Here is a 21,274-nt window from a genome sequence, read left to right as displayed (position 1 = left end):
AGACGGACTGGCTGACATGGTGGACTGGCTCTGAATTCCCCTCCTGCTCTGGAGGTCTGCCCATTCCATCCTTCTTTTCCAGCACCTTGTAAACACAGTCTTCCAAATGCCACCTCCTTCTGTCCCTGCACGGATGGCTGGTTTCCACACCTATTGCTTTCCACACTAGCGTGCTCTAGTCCAGCCTACTCCATGTTTTCTTTTCCTAATTCTTCTTCCGAGCCCGGCTCAAGGCCGTCCTTCCATAGCCTCTCCTGACCTTTGTGCTCAAGCGGGAGGAGTCCTGGATTTGGAAAGCCAGAGCTCCAAATTATTCCCTGCTCTTGCTCCCTTAGCTAAGTGACCTGGACATGGCCTTCCCCTTTCAGATGGCCCTGCATGGTCCTTCCTGGCAAAAAACCTCTGATTTTGTTCTAAATCACACGGACCTCTCATACCCATAACTCCTAACACTCCCATAATCTGGGCCCACCTATTTAAAACTTGAGTAAATTCTCTTCCTACAGTTCTCGCATTCCGGAGAGATAGGACGCACCCCACAAGAATGGGAGCACCTCCCATTTCTTCTGGCTCTCCCACCGCAGCTCCTCCACACTGGGTACATAATAGGTGCTCAGTTAAATACTCATTAAGCGTACTACTGCTTTTCGTTTACATAGCACAAGTGAGAAAGTTTCTCTGAACTAAAAGGAGCTGAGTAAGGAGATGTCGCACGGGAACCAGGAGGCCATATAGGCTGTTCCTCCATTCTTGCAGGAAAAGAAGGGAGGGCGTGTTTTCTGCACCCGAACTCTAATCTGTCACCTCCTCTGAGAGGAAAAATCCACAGAAGGGAGCCAAACTGCAGGAGCTACCAAAATTCAGTCCCCAACCCTGCAACTGTTCAATTAAAAAATGACATTATTCACCTGCTCTAATGATCCTTTCTGGAACAAGTTGTATGCAATATGAGACATTAGCTACATCAGTGGCAGAAAGTAGAGGGAGTCTTTCTTGAGGTTTGACTGCGGTCACCTCTGTCCTCTGAATTCCCACAACTGGGAGTTCACACAAGGCACCAGAAAACATGAAAGTAATGGCTTTGTATGAGAGAGCTGGGTTTGGAGAAGACAGCTGGGGCCACGAAGGAGCTCTCACCTCCCAGGGAAAAGTAAGGAGAAGGGGATCAAGTTTTTGCGCTGCTTTTGCCACTGTTTTTATTGGCCGAATACGTTTTTATCACAGGTCAGAACGATATATCTATTTTACAGAGAAAAACACTCAAGAAGGGGAAATGGTTTTCTAGGGGTAAGACAGCCGTGCCAAGGTAAGTATAATCTCAGAACTTCTGCCTGGTGCTCTGTTCCAGCTCCTTTGTGAGGTCTGTTGTTTATAAGTAAAACTGTGACTCTCACCCACCATCTGGAAGGTCTGCGGTCGGCCTGGGCTCTGCCTTCCCCCTCCCCTCTTCCAGGAATGAGGATGGGTCTACTCTGAGCCAACTGTACCCTGTCATTACCCAAATCTTCTAAAATAAGGATCTAACATGCGCCAGGCACCGGGCTAAGCCTGGGGGTCGTGTCCGGTGCCAGATCACCAACGGCACCCCCCAGACACACACGTGGGCAATGCGAGCAGAGAGGGGACACCCACTCCCACGGAACCTGGCACGGCCCTGGTTCCCGGAGAGGCCCCGCAGGCAGCGCCGCCCCCCACCCCCCACCGCCCCCCACCCCCCACCACCCCCCACCCCCCACCGCCCCCCGTTTGGCCCCAGCGCGGCCGCCGCGGGGTCGGGGATTCTAGGCCACCGGGTCAGCGCGCGGACCCTCCCCCCACGCCCTCCGGGGACCCTGGTCACCCCAGCGCCGCGCCCCGAGCCCCCGCGGGCTCACGTGTGCGCCCACGCCGGGCCGAGTGCAGCCGCCGCCGGCCCCGGAAGACTTGGCGGCCCGGGCCCCTAGTGGGCTGGGAGGGCGGCGCGACCGAGTGCCGCGCCCGCCCCGGGGAAGGAGCGCAGAGCCCGCAGGCCCGGGCCCGCCCTCCGCAGCTCGGACCTGGACCTCCCGGTGCCCGGCTCCGTTCCACCCGCGGCATCAGGGGCGCGGGGCGCGGCAGGCTGCCGGCGGTGGCCAAAAACGGGGACCACCCTGGACGGATTCCCCGCGGGCCGCCTTGCTCCAGGCAGCTGGGGTCTCTCAGGCCGAGGAGGGGCTGAACCCGAGCTCAAGTGCAGGGCGCTTGGGAGCAGCAGGCCAGGCCTCTGGCCTCGAAGAGAGGCAGCGCGAGGAGAGACCGCAGGCCCTGTTGCTCTGTGCCCACCCAGGCTTTGCTTTGGACGTTGGTTGTCACCTGGCAGTTTTTTCCCTTCGGATGCCAATGAGAAAAATGGATTTTACAAAGCCACAAGGGAAAGACGAACATTCAGTAGAAAAGGGGATAAAAAGCATGAAGAGAGAATTTCAAAAAAAAAAAAAAAGGGAGGGAGGGGGAGAGAGAGAGAAAGAAAAGAAAGGGAGGGAAGGAGAGAGGGAGAGAAAGAGAAGGAAGGAAGGAAGGAAGGAAATGCAGATGGCCAATAAGAATGGGGGCAGAGGGCACTCAACCTCACTAGTAACAAAAGAAATGCTAATTAAAACAAAAATACCCTTTTCTGCTTATCAGATGGAGAAAGGTTTGAAAACCTGGTCATAGCTAGAATTTTGAATTTGTGAGGAAATCTACATACTACTGGCTGATGTACAAGTTGGCAGTGTTTCTGGAGAGCAGTTAATATAGTTTTGCAAAAGTGTTGACTTTTTGCCAGCTCTTTGACCCAGCAATTTTACTTTTTGGAATTTATCCCAAGACTGTGCAGAGTTTTAGCTACAAGGATATTCATTTCCACAATGTTTATAGCAGTAAAAAATTTTGTGATAAGATTATCCAATTTTATGATACATCGATAAAAATCTTGTAAGGAAAAGTCAAAGTGGCATAATATTTGCAATATACTGGTAATTGTGAAACGCAGTTTACACAGCAAGTATGTAGAAAATTATTCCAGTGTTTTAAAGGTTATACATATATACAAAAAAAGGATGGAGGGGTACATAGCACAGTGTTGGTAATGGTTCCCTCCGTCAGTGATGTTGAGAATTATTTTCTTCCTTTTACTTGTTTGCATTATCCAGATTTTTATCACTAGTTTGCATAACTTTTGCAGAAGAAAAAAGGATAAAAGTTAATTTTGAAAGAAGAGAGAAGCATCTGGGTCTAATACTTTACAATCCCCCAGAGTAGGAAGCAGAAGTCTCCACAAAAGAAACAAAAAATTCAGGAGCATTTTTCTAGGAAAGATTTAGAAATTGAACACTGGCCATTCCCACAGATTGGAGAATCCAAGAAGACGGGTGGAACAGTGTGGAGATAGGCACATGCAGAGAGTAAGATTTCTTTTTAAAAAGGGCCGCTTAAAAAAATAAACCGTTATGAAGGAAGAAGTTTATACTCACTGATTCCTAGAAACGGGAGGCAAGGCACACAATAAGCGGCCACACGGGGAAGCACCAGGGTTGGTCACAGGCAGAGGGAGTGAGGGGAAACTGTGGGTAAGAGCCTTTCTTGTGACTGTCACAGGAAGGAATGGGTGAGGCCTATGAAGCAGGCTAAGCAGGTTCAGGATTGGCTGGTCAAATGATTTCAGCTCACTCAGGGGCCGAGGGGCTCTCTCAAGTTGTCTGGTACCTGGCCCTGGGGTGATTAGGGCAGAGGCAGAGTGACCCAGAGTATGAGATTTTTGGTAAGGAGGTAGTTGAGAGGACAGGGCTCTGGATTGGTTGGTTTGCATATGAAAACTACACTTGTGAGTTCTTTATCATCTCAAGGAGTTAACTAACCCTGGGAAGGTTAATTGTGTAAAGCACAAACAAAATGCTATTTTAAAGGAAATCAGAGAAGACATTCATTCTGATTAGAGGAAGAATTTCCTCTGCTCTCCAAGGCCTTTCTAGCTGGGCTAAGAGTCATATTGACACAAGACAGATTAACAGGAGAAAAATCAGATTTAATTTCATACATATAGGGAATCTACACGGACACGGAAACTCCAAAGACGGGCAGGCACAATGAGGTACGTATGTCATCCTGAACTAAAGAAAGGAGGTAGGGGTCTGGAACTTCAAAGGAAGGAATGTAATTCACAGGAAGATAAAAAAATAAATGTTTGATAAACAAATGCTGGGGAGGGGGGGCCAGTTCGGCCCCCCAGAAACAGCGGGACCACAGGACTTGGCGCAAACAGGCCTTGCCAGGTTCCTCCCTGTCTACCGCACCCGGCTCGCATCATAACGTAGTTCTCTACGGTGGCAGCTCTCTTCCTGGAGCAGGTCCTCAGCTCTCTTCCTGGAGCAGGTCCTCAGCTCCCTTCCTGGAGCAAGTCCTCTATCTAAATTCTTTTTAGGCAGTTGAGGGGGAGGTGAAGAGCTTTTCCTGAATCTGCTGGGTTTTGATTGCTTTTAACTCAAAATAATCTTCATGCTAGAGTGGCCCATCTTAGAGCGGCCCACCTTTAGCCCCTACAGGAGCACCTGGGAAGGTTTTCTTGAAGAATGGGTGGGCTTGTGACATATACAATTTGGAGGGAAGCGGAGAGGGAGGGGCCAGGGGCACATTGATCTAGGTGTAAAGCTTCTGCCGAGTAGAGGCTGATATGATTGGACAGGTGACCTGTGAAGATCTGGAGTGAGAATGGGGAGAGAAGGGTCGTTGAAACTGAAGCCAAGAATGTAGGTGTGGGCCAAACTATAGAGGCTTCTATGCCCCAGGCAGAATTTGGGCCTTTCCTATTATGTGCTGGTGGATTGTTGATGCCTTGGTAGCTTGGGATTTCTACTTCTGGCTTTGCTTGCACTGATGTGCAACTCCAGTGAAGCCCTTAATCCTCCCTGGTTCTTGAGTTTCTCCCTTGTAGAAGAATCATGATCCCTGCCTTCTTCACACCAGGCCTCGAGGTTTTAGTGAGGCATAGTTGATCAAGCCTGTGGGGGCAAATGTGCTCTGATGGGAATGGAGTGTGACCAGGGGAGGTGAGGATGCTTCCCTTCAGAGCCACACTGCTCATTTGCCAGGCTGTGCCTGAAAGGGGCTATTGCAGGAACCCCTGTGACTTTATGGCCTTGCTCGTGAGTCACATGATGACGATGGGTGGATCTCCAGTGAAACTGGGGGGCCTTCCACAGTCCTCGGGCCTGACTGGCCCCCAAGCACTGGCATCTTTGCCCCGAGCCCACTATGGGGGACTGGGCACTGCCTGGCCATGCTGACAGTTCTGGGCCATTATCTGGTCCTTCCTCGATGGTGAGGTGCCATGATGTACTGAATACGATTAACCTAACCCTTTGTACAGGGTTAAAATAGAAAGTATTTTACTTTTAGCTTCCACCTGCTGGTCCCGGTTTTGCTTCTGGGGCCCCACATCCCAAGACTGCTTCCTCTCCTGGGAAACACCTACAGTCCTTTTAAGTTAGTATTCCCTCTCTCTGGACTATGGAAGGACCAGGACACATGACCTAAGTACTTATCTTTTGCTATAATCCTCACTGTGGAATTCTTAGTGGTAGTCTCCACCTGGGTATGGTGACCACAGTCTTAAGAATTTAAATTTTTCATTTAGGAAATGCTCCAGTAGTCCTTATGATGTGCCATTCATTCAATCTTCATGACACTTCTGTGAGCTAGATAGTATTATCCCCATGTTATAGATAGGAAACACAGAGAGGCACAGAGAAGTTAAGTATTTGCCTGAGGTTGCACAGAAGATAAGAATCAGAATGAGGATTCAAACCCAAGCTGTCTAGCTCTAGAGTCTGTGTGCCCCCCCCCCCCCACTCTGCTGTCTGGTCCTCCCCTGCCTGAGGACAGGCCACTCAGCCCCTCTCCTGTTCGCCACGAAGAGCTTTATGCCTCCCCTCTGTGCTAAGAGCAGACTGCTCTCAGCCCCCTGCACCCCTCAGGGACAGACGCCGTGAAAAGGGACGGAACTGTCCCCAGGCCATCACTGGCATCGGGACCGTCTGAGGCTGCTGCTTGCAGAAACCACAGCTCAGCTAAAAACAGGCCCTGCATGAGGGCTTCTTAAGGAGACTTTGCCACTGACCTCCGCATTCAGCAGCCTCGCCCGTCGTGCGGTCCCGAGCACACAGTGTAATGAGGTCAGGGTGTGGGTGGGCAGCATGCTGGTGTGTCTGAGGGCCTGCAGCCTGAGAGCAGAGCCCTAGCTAGGAGTGTGCAGAGAGAAGAGCAGCCCGTGTTAGTCAAACGTGGTGTTCTTCCTGTGGTGCTCTGTGCCCCCGGAAGAGGCTGTTTCTGTCTGGGTCAGCTAACGTCCCAAAGGAAGGAGGACACCACACACAGGAATGCCCAGAGAGTGCACACGGGACTCCTTCCATGCAGTGCTCTCAAGCTCCATACCTCACCAGTGGCTCAGTCCCTGGAACCAGATCACCTTCTCATTCAATAAACACGTCCGTGAACCTGTAATGTTTACTCTGGAGCAGCCAAAGAATGAGCTTCAAGTCCTGCCCTTGAGAAGTTTGTAACCTACCTGGGGACATGGAGGTGTCTGGAAAGGTTGAGAAGCATGTCTAGATGATGAGCCCACCTGGGAAGGAGAGAACCCCGGAGGCCACTTCCGTAGGGATATGGCATGACAGAGGCGGGAACGGGCCTGGGCCCTGGGGAACCAGCTGTACAGAGGTGGGCAGGAAGACGGAGAATGTGCTGGGTGCCTTCAGCTTGCCCTTTCCACCTGATGCCCTCCCTCCCCACCATCCCCTGTGCCGCAGGAGGCCTACCCATACAGGCTTGGCTTTGGACGGCAGGGTGGGCTTGCCCAGTAGGAGACAACCGGAAAGAGAGCAGGAGACCAGGAGAGAGGGAGAGAGGTCAGGTACTTTTTCCTCCTACTCCTGTGGCTGTGGTTTGGCCTTAAGAACCTTCCCTGAAGCCACAGCTCCAAACAGGCTTGGCCGTGCTCTCTGACACTGGCCACCACTCCCTCCCAGCCCCTCTCAAGCTGGCATGGGAACAGGTCTCCTGTGGTGCCAGCCCCGGGTATCATGCTGTCTTTCCTTCGTTCCCCTGAACTCTGCTCACATCTCTGCAGATAGGCTTTTTAAGAACTCTGCTCAAGGGGCGCCTGGGGGGCTCAGTTGGTTCAGTGTCTGCCTTTGGCTCAGGTCACATGATCCCAGGGTCCTGGGATCGAGCCCCGCATCAGGCTCCCTGCTCAGCGGGGAACCTGCTTCTCCCTCTCCCTCTACTGCTCCCCCTGCTTGTGCTCTCTCTCTCTCTCTCTCTCTCTCTGTCAAATAAATAAATAAAATCTTAAAAAAGAGAACTCTGCTCAGATGAAGTATGAATGTGCCCTTGTGCCTGCCAGGAGCCCCACTAAGGAAAAGCATTTCAGAGCTAGGGAAAGGTGGGTGGGCAGAAGTAGGGATTCACACACCTGTCGGCTGGAGTCTCAGGTGGGAGAAGAGAGGAGGTCGGGGTCCAGAAGGTGAAGAGCTTTAAATACTAAGCTGGATGTTTTGTAGACCCCCTGTCACCTGCATCCCTCCCTGTCTTCCAGGACGCTCCTGCCTGTCGCCCCTCACTGCCCAGCGACCCCTCGCTCAGGTCCTTCAGCCAGAGGCCGGGGATGGAGATGCGTGGAGGCTGGCGCCTCGGAGGCTGTCTGGCCCTGCTCTCACTGCTGCCGTCGCTGGGCCTGGCTCAGTATGAGGGCTGGCCCCACTACCCCGAGTACTTCCAGCAGCCGGCCCCTGAGTACCCCCGGCCCCAGGTGCCACCAGACGTGGTGAAGATCCAGCTGCGCCTGGCCGGCCAGAAGCGAAAGCACAGCGAGGGCCGGGTGGAGGTGTACTACAACGGCCAGTGGGGCACCGTGTGTGATGACGACTTCTCCATCCACGCGGCCCACGTCGTCTGCCGGGAGCTGGGATATGTGGAGGCCAAGGCCTGGACCGCGAGCTCCTCCTACGGCAAGGGGGAAGGTAAAGGCTCTGTGCTCTGGAACCGAGTGCTAGTGTCTCTGGAAACCCCAGCAGGAGCGGTCCTGCGCGCGGTTCGCCTGGTAAAGGAAGCTGCAGTTGCTGTCAAGTGTCAGGTCCCCATAATCCTGCCTCTGGACAGCCTCCTGGGTCTGGGCAGGAAGGTGGGAACAGACGGGTGCTGGGAAGGGGGCCAGGGTCCAGCCGTCCCACTTTGCCCGGGTCTTTCCTGGTGTTAGCGCAGGAAGTCTTGCATCCTGGAAAAGCCTCCTCTTGGCCCGAGCACACCGGTTTGTGACCCTCACTAATGGCTGAAGTCCGTCTCTACCCGGGGCCACATGCATCCTGCCCGGGGGCCGCGTGAGCCAGGGGATGGGGCGCCTTTCTTCCAGTCTCCCCCTCCTCAAACGGGTGCCTTTTGTTCTTTCGCACAAAGGCTCCCCATAGGCCAACGTTCCCTGACTCTCCCCAATGTGCTGTTCATGTAGCCTTCACACTGTTAATGCTAAGACGCTGTTCTGGGCTCATCCACGACAGGAACAGAGTTGCTCTGGGTTTTTCACTTTGGTTGGCCTACTCTATTTTCCCTTGTCGAGTTCAAATCAATATATGTAAACAAAACAAAAAAAAAAGATATTTTGGTAAAAGCTTTGAATGGAGTGGGGGGCAGGTGCCGGAACCGAGAACCCTGAGCTCAGTCCTTGGGGGGCTGGGGGAGCAATGCTAACCTGTAATATTGTGGGTTTAAGGTCTGGGCTAGAGTCTAGGACTAAATTTTGGAAGCCTCCCGAGTGATCGTATATGTAGCCAGGTTTGGGAGTCATTGATATAGATCATTATTATGGTCCCTTCTAACCCTTGGTTTCTGTTATTCTAGAAATTATAGGAAAAAGGGAGCTAATATCATATGTATCTTACCTCCATGCAGTTGAATATGCTCTGTGGGATTAATCAGACCAAGAGACCACACTTAGAGTAAATTGTTCTCTGAAGCCTACTTGGGGGTCCCTAGCAGTGACGAGATTAAAGCAGCAAAGATGAGTTAGCAAATGCTGGGCTGATTTTTGTTTGTTTATTTGTTTGTTTTTTGGTTTTGGGGGGTTTTTTTGAGAGGGGGAGGCAGGGAGGGGCAGAGGGAGAGGAAGAGGGAGAATCCCAAGCAGCCTCTACACCCAGTGAGAAGCCCAACACAGGGCTCGATCCCACAACCCCGAGATCACGACCCAAGACGAAATAGAGTTGGACGCCCAACCGACTGAGCCACCCAGGTGCCCTGCAAATGCTGGGCTTTTAAACCCACTTCCTGTGTTCTTTACAAAACTCTGGACTTGTCAGAACACCTGGGTGGCTTAATCGGTTAAGCATCTGACTCTTGATCTCAGCTCAAGTCTAGATCTCAGGTTGTGAGTTCAAACCCTGCGTTGAGCTCCACGCCCAGCATGGAGCCTGCTTTAAATGAAAAACAGAAACCTCTGGACATGTCTCCACACTTCTGCATCTCCATGTATTCTGCTGGCTGAGTGATCCAGAGGTAACATCTGTCAGGTTTGTGTTTTCAATCCCAGGCTCTCAAGCCTAGGTATTTTATAACAAGTACTTCCCAATGACTATGGGGTTTTTCCAGTGACCGCTTTATTTTATTTCTACCCAGACTTAAAGTCTACCTATCATCAGATTAGATGGGTGTGGTTTTTTCCCCATCCAAGTTCACCTGCATAAGTGTGGGCATGGGGTGGCCGGGGAGGTGGGCTAACCTGGCTCAGACTTTGCCACCCAAGGAGGATGACGGGAGAAGAGTTCAAGGGAGCAAAGGGAGTGTGCGAGGGAGCAATTGAAACCATGGTCCCTGGAGTCTGGGCTGGGTAAGTGGGACGGTTACTACGTGGGGCGGGGGGGGACTTGTGTGGAGGGCTGCTGGGGTCACAGTCAGGGTGGAGATTGCAATACAAGAAGGAGCATGCTAGAAACATTTTTGGGGATGGGTGGAGATGTGGATGCACAGCAGAAGGGTTGAAATGGACACTGGGGAGGGGTGTCACTGTCAGAAATGACAAGGCCTAAGCTATGATCGTGGGAGAGTGGCTGACGTAGGGCCAGGGAAAGATGCTGCGGAGAGAAGCTATAGTAACAATAGACCAAAGAGTCCTGGAAGGGTCATCTGGGTGGATATTGAAACCAGCAGGACTTAGGGAAGGAGAAATATCAAAGATGAAGAGAGAAGCAAATGCTAAAAAAATTGTCTCCCGGACTTCGAGGATTATGTTGTCTATATAAAGTGATACTTGGTTTTTGCATCATGAGAGGTCTTTTAAATACAAAGGGTATTTGAATTCTTCAGCATCAGGTTAGGATTCTTTTTTTTTTTTTTTAAGATTTTATTTATTTGACAGAACGAGAGAGCACAAGCAGGGGGGAACAGTAGAGGGAGAGGGAGAAGCAGGCTCCCCGCCAAGCAGGGAGCCCTATGTGGGACTCAATCCCAGGACCCTGAGATCATGACCTGAGCCGAAGGCAGACGCTTAGCCACCCAGGTGCCCCTCAGGTTAGGATTCTTAGCACTGGGTACATGTTAGGTAATCAGTAAGTATTAGCTGATTAATTCACTTTGATTGAGGAGAATACTGAAAATACCTGGCAGGCAGTCCTTGGCATAGGGACCAGAGAATGTGACCAGTGCCCTGGGCTGTGTGCCCGTGGAAGGAGTTTAACCTGCACGTCGGCTCCGTGCGTGCACTGGGAACACCATAGCCAAGCACTTACTCTATCACCTGTGCCCCTCGCCTGTAGGCTGTAGTAATGAAGCCCCAGGAGAGCACCCAGGCCTCCCAGATTTTCCAGCCTGGACTGTCAAGAGTTCTTTTCCCCTAAAGTGTCTCTGAGCTCAGGGAACTCATGGACCCCTTCAGAGGGTTCTAGAGGGGACAGCTGCTCTATTTCTCACCCTCTGGATGGGTCTCACAGAAACCTGAGCCTAGATGATTGCTCTCCTTTGCTTGTCTTCAGACCTCAGCTCAGATCTGATCCCTCCCCAGCGCCCCCGCGCTGCCCCTCACCCCCCATTGTTCAGATCAGAGCGACAAAGCCAGCAGATGACCACAGTGGGGCCCCAGAGGTTCTAAGTTGAACAATTGTCCTGACAACTCAGGGAACACTCTGGCATTCAGAGTTTCATTTGTGATCTCCATCTTCCAAATGGTTTATGGATTGGTTTATACATTTCTCCTTTCGTCAGGAGAAGCATTTCTTAAGAGTGAATGAACAGACAGTAGATATGAGGTTTGGCCTCTGATTGGCTGGCTTTTTGTGTCCAAAGTTAGAGCCGCATCTACAATCCAAGTGCCACTTTCCTAGTAGCTCTGAGATGGTGTCTACCGAACTGTGCCCAGCCCACCGTGCATCCCAGCAGGCAGAGCCAAAGTTGGCTGCTTTGCAATCAGAACATTCTAGATGATAGGACGCATACAGGGGAAAATATTGTCATGGAATGAAGCTAAATTAGTATATCATGCCCGGTGATGCTATCTTGGGCTATGTAGAAATTTACACTTCCACCATCTACAAAAAAATACCTGAGGAGGGGGCATCTGGGTGGCTTATTTGGTTAAGCGTCTGCCTTCAGCTCAGGTCATGATCCCCGGGGTCCTGGGATCGAACCCCACGTCAGGCTCCCTGCTCAGCAGGGAAGTCTACTTCTCCTTCTCCCTCTGCCCCTGCTCGTGTGCTCTCGCTCGCTCGCTCGCTCACTCACTCTCTCCCTCAAATAAATAAAACCTTAAAAAAACAATTCCTAGTGAGAATCTGTCAAGAGTAAGATCATTGGCGGTGAGCTAAAGCTACTTAAGAAAACAGCTCTTTGGGGGAAGTTAGTTCCCTTGGCATCCAGGGAGCTGATTTCAAATGTTCCTTCTCAAAGAGTAAAGCAGGGCGGAGAGTTGTCTGCTTTGCAACTCCTCGTGGTCCCTTCTGCTGCATGCTGTCCTGCTTCCCCTCCCCTTAGCTGGGGTGGTTTCTCTCATTGCAGATGGAATAATGGCCCTGCTTCTTTTCACCATCTCTGTCCCTTCAGCAGCTTTGCCACAGAATGTTCCAAAGAAGAGGCCCCGCTGCAAATGTGGAGGGTCTTTTCCGTTGCTAGTACTTAGTAAGAAAAACATTGGTTTGTTGTCCAAGCAGCAATTGATTAGGGACCATATGTTTTTGAGGAGCTTGATGGCTGGGAGGCGAGGCCAAATTGAGAAACCAGTTGGAAACCCTCAGCCCAGATGTTTTCACTCAGCTTGTTGTTCCCCACAGTGCGTCTGAGGCGCTCTGGTTCGAGCCCTGACCAGCCATCCGTCACAGCAGACCCATCTCAGTAGGGCCCCAGAGTCAGGGACTAGCCCCACGTCCTCCCTGACCTCGAAGAACCTCAGATTCTCCTTGGTTTTCTCGTCTCTACAATGGGAGTGTTTGTATCTGCGTTTTCCTTGCATCGCAGAAACAGCGGGATTCCCTGTTTTTCTGATGAGCTGGAAGGAGGAAGGGAAAGGGGCTTGAACATGTACTAGGTACATACATTATCTCATCGAATCTCCATGGTGACCTGTTTGTTGGGGATCCTTGTTTTCACCTTAGAAATGGGAAACAGGCTTGGTTAAGTAGCTGGCCAAGTTACGTGGTGCCCAGGCCCAGAGAGTCTGAGCCCTGGTTATCTGGCTCCATTATCCTGTCAAGTCCTGCCTAGAGCCGTGAGCAAAAGGAGACGTTAGATTTTGTTTCCTTTCATTTTGCAGGGGTACTTACAAAAATAGTTTGAAAGCCCTTTGGCACTTTTTTTTTTTAGTATTTTATTTATTTTTTTTGAGAAAGAGAACAAGCATGAGCCTGGGGGAGGGGCAGAGGGAGGGAGAGAAGCAGGCTCTCCACCGAGCAGGGAGCCCGATGTGGGGCTCGATCCCAGGGTCCTGGGATCATGACCTGAGCCGAAGGCAGATGCTTAACTGAACTGCCCAGGCGCCCCACCCTTTAGCACTTTAAAAAAAATGATTTTTAATTGTGGTGAAATACACATAACATAAACTATGCCATCTTCACCATTTTTCAATGTGCTATTAGTAGTACAACCAATCTCCAGACCACATTTTATCTTGCAGAACTGAAACTCAATCCGCATTAAACAACCTCTCCTCATGCTCCCCCTCCCAGCCCCTGACAACCTCCATTCGACTTTCTATCTTTATGAACTTGACTACTCCAAGTACCTCATCTAAGCAGAATTATACAGTTTTTGTCATTTTGTGACTGGCTTATTTCACTGAGCACAATGTCCTGAAGGTTCACTCATGTTGAGCCTGTGTTAGAAAATTTCCTTCCTTTTTAAGACTGAGTAATAGTCTCAGGGTATGTGTATACCACAGTTTGTCAATGGACACTTGGGTTGCTTCCAGCTTTTGGCTATTGTGAAGAAATGCTATAATGCACGTGGGTGTGCAAATATCTCTTTGACACCCTGCTTTCAGTTCTTCTGGGTATATACCCAGAAGTGGGGATTGCTGGATTGTATGGTAACCCCATTTTTATTATATTTTATTATTTATTTATTTATTTGAGAGAGAGAATGAGATAGAGCATGAGGGGGGGAGGGTCAGAGGGAGAAGCAGACTCCCCACTGAGCAGGGAGCCCGATGTAGGACTCGATCCCAGGACTCCAGGATCATGACCTGAGCCGAAGGCAGTCACTTAACCAACTGAGCCACTCAGGCATCCCACCCCATTTTTATTTTTTAAATATTTATTTATTGAAGTATAGTTGACACACGTTAAATTAGTTTCAGGTGTACAACATTGTGATTCGAAAAGCCTGTACGTTATGCCGTGCTCACCACGAGTGTGGCTACCATCTGTCACCACACAACGCTATTACAATACCATCAACTCTGTTCCCTGTGCTGGACCTTTTATGCCTGTTACTTCTTCACTCCATTACTGGAAGCCTGTGTCTCCCATTTTTCATTTCTTGAGGAACCGCCATACTGTTTTCCATAGTGGCTGCACTATTTTACATTCCTGCCTACCATTAGTGCGCAAGGGCTCCAGTTTCTTTCAACTTTGTCAACACTTGTTATTTTCTGCCCTTTCAACAGTAGCCATTCTAATGGGTGTGAGGTGGCATCTCATTGTGACAAACCCTCTAGCACTTAGCACGCTGAATTTTCTACTGAGTGCAAATCAGGTGGAGACACAGGAGGCGAGCAGAATTGCACAGGGCCTCCCAGCCCTGCCTTCACCTGACTTCTGAAACATGAGGGGGCGACTCTGCGGGTTAGCATAGCAGGGCCATCTCTGAATCAGTGGCTGGGAAACATCAGGAAGAGAGAAGAGCACTGAATGGACCAGGCTCTGGGCCCCAGGGGTGGCCTTGCAGGATGAGCTGCCCTCTGAGCCAGAGCTGTGTGTCTGGGAAGTGGGAATGACTATCCCTGAGGTGTGGGGAGGTCAGGGGAGGTGATACATATGAAAAATGCCTTAAAAACTCCAAACCCTGGGTTGCAGAATAGCTTACATTTTCCCTGAGGGGTCAGAGTTCAGCCTCTGCCGCAGATGGAAGGTGAGTCTGGCCTGCAGCAATGTCAGTCTAACTAAAATTGCCATCGTCATCATTGTTACCTTGTTTGAGTAATGATTGGCCAACTACAAACAGGCACGTGCCATGTATTATCTCTAATCTGTACACAGCCCTGCAGTTGAGGTGTCTGACATGAAAGAGGGGCTTTGACCAAGGTCATATGGCTAAGTGGCTCTGTCAGAATGAAACCCAGCTTAGTATCCAAAATCTCTGCCTGTTCTACTAACCACGTGACATCTGGGCTCAAATCTGGTTTCTGTCCAAACCACATTCAATCTAGCACATCCCCAAATCATGTCAGCTGCCTACTCTGGAAAGGGAACCCAGATGCCCTAGAGTGATATCCAGTATCTCGAACATACTAAAAATCAATTGATGACCACAATAACTGCCAAAATTAGAGAAGTCTCTCTCTATAGATGACATTGGCATGCCCAAAGACTCAAGCCAACTTTGACGCAGCGCTTGGTCTCTCTCTTCTCTGCTTCCTTCAGGGCCCATCTGGTTGGACAATATCTACTGCACGGGCAAGGAGGCCACCCTCGCGGCCTGCTCCTCCAATGGCTGGGGCGTCACCGACTGCAAGCACACCGAAGACGTGGGTGTGGTGTGCAGTGACAAAAGGATTCCTGGTTTCAAATTCGACAATTCGTTGGTCAACCACATAGAGGCAAGTCCTGTGCTCTTGATGACTCCCACAATGAATATTTTCCTTCTTCCATGTAACTCAGTTCTCACCTACTGATTCCAAGAAGAGTGTGTGAATGCTAACAAGGGGACCCAAGTCAACCTGATTTGGGGCAGGGGGGCTGAGGGGAGGATTTCTGGAGAAGGGGAGACCACCAGTGGGGAAAGGGCATTCATTCCAGACACAAAGAATGGCTTGGGTGAAGGCATAGAGGCCCCAAGGCATGAACGGGGTAAGTAGATCAGTACTGCCCAAGACTACAAGGTGAATGTGGGAGTAATGTGAAAGGAAGCTACAGAGGGTGGGCACCAAAGCCCCTCTGTGCTCTGCCCAGGAGCTTGTGGTTTGGGCTGGAAAGATGTACTAGTTATCAATTGCCGTGTAACAAATTACCCCCCAAATTTCGCAGCTTCAAACAATAGCCTTTATGATGTCACTTAGTTTCTGAGGGTGGGGAGTCCAGGAGTGACTTAGCTGGTTGACTATGATCACATTCTTTCATGAGGTCACCTGGGGCTGGGGGCCCTGTCCCAAGCTGACTCATGCGGCTGTTGGTCAGCTTTAGTTCCTGGCCGTCATCTGGAGCCCTCTGGTCCTCTGCACACAAGCTCTCTATAGCCTGCCTGAGTGTCCTTAAGACATGGTTGTCCTTCTCCAGAGTGAGTGACTCAAGAGAGAGAAAGGGAGCAAAACATGGAGGCCACAGCCTTTCATAACCCAATCTTGGAAGCGATAGACCATCGTTTCTGCTATATTCTGTTGGTCACATAGACCAACCATATACAGTGTGGGAGGAGATTACCCAAGGGTGTGAATGCAGAAGGTGGGGACCATTGGGGGCCATCTCGGAGGCTGGCTATCAAAGGACCATTGTTTCCAAATCTAGCTGGGGATCAGAATCACTTTTAAAAAACGCACATACTAGGGCCTCACCCCAGACCTCCTGAATCAGAATTACCCCCAGGGGACCAGACTAGTTTTGAAAGTGCTCTCAGATGATTCTCATGTTGCCAGCCTGACCCAAGTCAGCATTTGGAAATGGCCAGAGGGCTTGTGACCCTTCTACATTTATGGCTACATTTCAGAGTTAGCTTTTCAATAAGTTCACCCAAACAACAAAACGAACAAACATTTATGACACCGCTTTTACATACAAGATATGTGGGGCTTAGGGCAGGTGGAGTAGGCAGCCTCCTCAAGGACACGTTGGATGTCACCCCCAAGGCGCTGTGAGATCTGCCATGAAGCCAAGCCAAAAGCCTTCACTGTGCTTTAGCCCCCAGCTGACCTCAGAACCAGTGCTGAAGAAAGGCAACTTGAAATTGCCCTATTTGGGCTCCAGAGGAAGTTCTCCCCAGACTGTGGTCTTTACATTTTCCTCTCATGACTCACACTGTCCCACTCTTTTCTCATATGTTCCTAGAGCACACTAAGTATGCTGGGAACTTGTCCAAGCCTGCATTATAGCAGGGAAAAGGATTTCCAGCTTTCTCTCAGCTGGCGGGATCAGACTGCTTCTAGCTGATAATCTTCAAATGCTGCTATTTTATCTGGGAGAAGTAGAAGAGATTGTCAAAGAGCTAATGTGCATTAGTTTTCCAGTTATCGATGACAGCTTCGCTTTACAGTAAAGTCTGTGATTTGGAGGATGGGCTTGTCCTGCCCAGTTTCACACGTTCCATCTCTGCTCCTTATGACCTCATACGGGATCATTAGCACCCACTTTCTAATGAGATTGGAAGCTCCTGGGGGGTAGGGGTTTATCTAATTCACCATTGTATCCAGTAGAAATAGTGCTAGGTACCTGATAGGAACAGTGTCTCCAACCCCTAAATTTTCTTCTCAGGAATGCATACCACAGATCATCATCCCCATAGGTGAAGAATCCCCCAGGATCAAATATCAAATTAAACAGTGATAAGAAGCACATAGAAGCAAATCATTCCTTTACAGCATCGCCCTGCTTAGTAGAAAAATGAGCTTATTTGTAACATCTTTAATGGGCCTCTGTTCAGCCTAGAACCTCAGGATAATACAGTTGGATTGTCAAGTGAAGATCCAGGCTTCCGGGCATAAGAAAGTCATTGGTGGTTTGAATAAAAAGAAGGTGGACCACTGTGTCAGTGGGTTTTTGGGGATGGGAGAATGAAAAGACTTCATCTACCATTAGAAAAAATGATTCTGGAAAAAGAGCGTGGCACTTTAGCAAGAAAGTGTTTATTGAATCTGGCTCCTAGAAAAAGCAGACCCTTGATTGGGTAGAATAGGCAGAGAAATGACCCCCCCAAAATATAGTAAGAAGTGCGTTTTTATTCTGGAAGTGCTAAGAGTCCACCATAAAAGCTTAGTACCTGTCTTTATTCTGGACATTTTTTGGGTGCCTGCTGTACACACAGCATGGTCTGGGACACCATTAGGGAAAGAAAACATGGCCGTTATAACCTGAGAAGACAAGATGCATGCCTTTGGAAAGCTAGAGGATCATTCCAAGGCAAGGAGCTTAGACCCTAAATGAATTTACGGTAACCCAGCAAGGACTACTGGGGTGGTGGGGGGGCGAGGGGTTTGAAGGGTGGGGTGACTCCCACCACCTTCCACACTTTGCAGCTTCCTAGAGGGCCTCCCTCTTGCTGTCATATAGTCAGAGTGGTTACCATGAGCCACAGTGGGAGCGTTCCTGTCCAGCCACAGACACAGGAAACTTTGAACTGATGAGCGGTCCGCTGGAACCTCTTCCCTTTGCTGTCAGCTGAATGTAGGTCATGAAAGGGCCTACATCTCAGGATGTCTGAGGAGAAACTTTGAGAGTTGCCACTCCATCTAGGACTTTGTGGCTAAAGCTCATGCTTACTGTCAGAGCTGGCCTGATGGGTAGGGAGCCGCCCAGACCACCTACAGGGGATATTTGTGGGATGTGGAGAAGTTTCTCCGAAATACTTCATGTAATAGCCTGTGTCAATAGCTGAAGTCATGCAGTCGTTCCTCTTGGCTACAGAAATGTCCTCTATTAGACGTTTGTGGATGAGAGGAAGAGATGTAGACTGGTGGACATGCAGTTAGGTGGGGCCACGGTGCGATGACTAATGGTCCCTGGGAAGACTGCAGGTTAATCCGCGAACACAGCAGATGGTCTCAAACCGTAGTTCCTGGGGCCCAGCTCCTGCCTCTCCAACAGCAGACGTTCACATGGAGATTAAAATGGGCCCTGATAAAAGTTGTAGGGGGCACAAAACTAGAAGGGATTGCTGGACTAGAACATTATTGAACAAGATTCAGAAAAACCTCAGTAAGTTGAGATAATAGGCCCAAACCATAATATATTAGGGATGAATAGAAGGTCCTATATCAAGGTTCATGGAAAAAAAAAAAATCAGCCATAGAGTGAAAGCCAGGGAGAGTGAATGAAAAGCACTGATTATATCTTTAAAACCCCTGAAGGGGATTGGTTGACTAAAAACTTTATATAAGCCAAAGCTGTGATGTGGTGGTAAAAAAAAAAAAAGCAAAAACAAAAAAACCCCAAAACATGAATGTGCACTGATGCACTGATAGAAGAATTCTTCCCCTAAACTCTTTGTTTTTTAGATCAAGAACTGAGCGCAGGGTTCAGATCTGGGGCCATCTCTTAGCTAGGGCACCCAGAGAATGGACCAGCAGGATGGAGACAGGTCTGGAAACCATATCCTATGAGGAAATGAAGATATGGGGACAAGAAGAGAGGAGGGGAGCCATGTGGGTTCTCTAAATATCTGCAGTGTTACCATGGAGAAGATGTGTGATTTATTCTAACCCAGAACCAGGATGGGTAAGAAGGTAATGGGATGGAGATTTTGGGACGGAGATTTCAGCTCCTTGTGGAAACTCTGTAACACTTAGGTCCGCCCCACAGTGCGAGTAGCACAGTGTTCACAGCAAGCTCCCGTCACAAGAGTCATTCAAGCAGGAACGGGATGACCTCCTGCCAGGAATGTGCAGCCAGATTCCTACCCTGGGAAGGAAGCAGGATGAGGTGATTGCCAAGTTCTAAGATCCCTCGTTACTCTGCATTTACGAAAATACCCCCAGCCCACGCAGGGGGTGCCCATAGCTGGCTGTTGGCAGTGCACACCATTGTGTGAATCGGCATCTGTCTCTCTCATACAGGCACATGCGCACGCACACACGCACACACACGCACGCACGCACGCACGCACACGGGAGGGATGCCTGCTGGTGCGTGTGCTGTGTCCTCTGGCTCTCTCCCTGCCTCTTCTCTGGTCCCGCCCAACCTTAGCCTTGAAAGCAGGAGCAGACTTTTTGCCCTTATTCTTCCACATCCAAGTGTGAGCACTAAGACCCTCCCTCGACTTCCCCAATTTGGGGTCCATAAATTCAAAAGTGGCCAAGAGTGGAGTGTGATCAAAATGAGATGTCAGTTAATGCTTTCTCTGTGGCTTATAACCCCAGGTGCAATGAGTGGCCTAATGAATGTGACGAGGACACCTCCCCCACCCTCCCAGCCCATCTCTTCCCACCCTACTCTGAAGAGTACGGCCAGGATCTCTAAAATCCATCCTCATTGACTCCTGGAGATTGGGGGCAGATCACAGACCATTCGAGGTGACCCTCATAGGCTTGTGCCTTCTCCGGAGCACACTGGAATTCCCCAAGCAGAGAGTGGAAGAAAACTGAGCATCGGTCTAGACCAAGTTCATCCCACTTTGGAATGCCAGAGGCATGAATCACTAAGCCCTGGGGCCTGGCTGATGAATTTCACTCAATGAGCTAACTGTGCTTCCAGTGGACTCCTCCATCTGCTTGGGGCATCCCCGGGGGCTCTTTGACACGTCATGAATTCCGTTCTAAAGAAGGGACGCAGCATGTCTCCTTCATGTGAATGGCCCCACCAAGGGAGAGTTCACAGGTTTGGACCCTGAGCTACCTGTTGGCCAGCAGCCAGAACACTGGGCATGTCTATTCTCTTCATTAAGATGAGCTGGTTGAATTCTGTCCCTTCCAGCTAGGACAGTCTGGAAGCCAGAGTGGCAATGGTTTCTCCATCAAAATGACACAGCATGCACTCGTCATTTACAAGGGAGTTTTAAATGTTCTGGAGAGGAAAAAACTCAGATGCTTTCTGTCAAAGTGCTTAGCAGACTATAAAGTGCTGCAGTAGGTTAGCCCTACCAATCTACCAAGCTTGGTTCACGGCATCCACAAAATTCACCAGGGAGAGTCTCGGTTCTCTGGTTTTCTGGCACAGACTGTATAGTTACATCTTGCTCTGGAGCCTCTCTTAAACCCCAGAGTTGAAGGCAGGACCCCTGAGTTCTATCTGGCGGAGACTGAGATTTTCAGCTGTGTGTCCGGAGTGCCTAACCCTTCCTGGGTCTCTGGACTGTCAAATAGCATTCTCATAAGGCAAATGAGTCGGAGGCCAATCCTCAAAACCTTCTTAAAAAAGAGGCAAGCAGGACCATAGCATGCAATGCAAAATACTGTTGCTTCCAAGGAAACGGATCTTTTTTAAACCTAGGAAACAGAGCCCCCACTAAACCTCCCAGGATTTCAGAGGCTCTTAACTTGAGAGGCTTTGCTTCCTGTCTGTGGCAGTGGACAAGTTGGAAAAAGCATTAGATAAGAAGAGATTACAAATCCAGATGCCCTCCTGAGTAGACCTCTCCACACTGGCTGTTTTGCACATTGCTAAGTCATGTGCTCATAGAAGGGCTCAAGGCTGGAGCCATGTGTTGTGAGATCAGGGAACATACAGATCTTTTCCTTTTCTTCACCCGCTCACACCACCTTCTTCCATACTTGTTTTTTAAAGGCTTTTTTGGCAAAGGCAGTTAGGTTACCAGAAATGATCGGAAACCGCCAGGCTGTGAGATTCAGTTGGGGCCCATCCCTCAAGTGGCCCCCAATCCTCAGTTTCTCCTTGTGACAGGAGGCAGCCCTGAGGTCTGGAGAGACCACCAGAGGGACAATGAG

The 21,274-nt window shown here is 49.9% G+C and overlaps 1 protein-coding gene across 2 annotated transcripts in view; it reads left to right on the top strand.

The window, feature by feature from the left end:
• The first annotated feature begins 7,660 nt into the window (after positions 1-7,660).
• The window catches only part of LOXL2 (lysyl oxidase like 2), a 59,771-nt gene continuing 46,157 nt past the window's right edge, over positions 7,661-21,274 (top strand). For both annotated transcript variants that reach the window (XM_028114323.2, XM_028114319.2), the window contains exons 1-2: positions 7,661-8,015; positions 15,111-15,286. In XM_028114323.2, the coding sequence (XP_027970124.1) occupies positions 7,661-8,015; positions 15,111-15,286 (531 nt within the window). The remainder of the gene's footprint in view (positions 8,016-15,110; positions 15,287-21,274) is intronic.

The sequence above is a fragment of the Eumetopias jubatus genome, unplaced genomic scaffold, assembly GCF_037043125.1.
Source record: "Eumetopias jubatus isolate StellerSeaLion01/CBP00866 unplaced genomic scaffold, mEumJub1_p1.0 scaffold_2, whole genome shotgun sequence".
Lineage (NCBI taxonomy): Eukaryota > Metazoa > Chordata > Mammalia > Carnivora > Otariidae > Eumetopias > Eumetopias jubatus.
The sequence above is the reverse complement of the archived record's forward strand: the minus strand, read 5'-3'. Positions and strand labels throughout refer to the sequence as shown.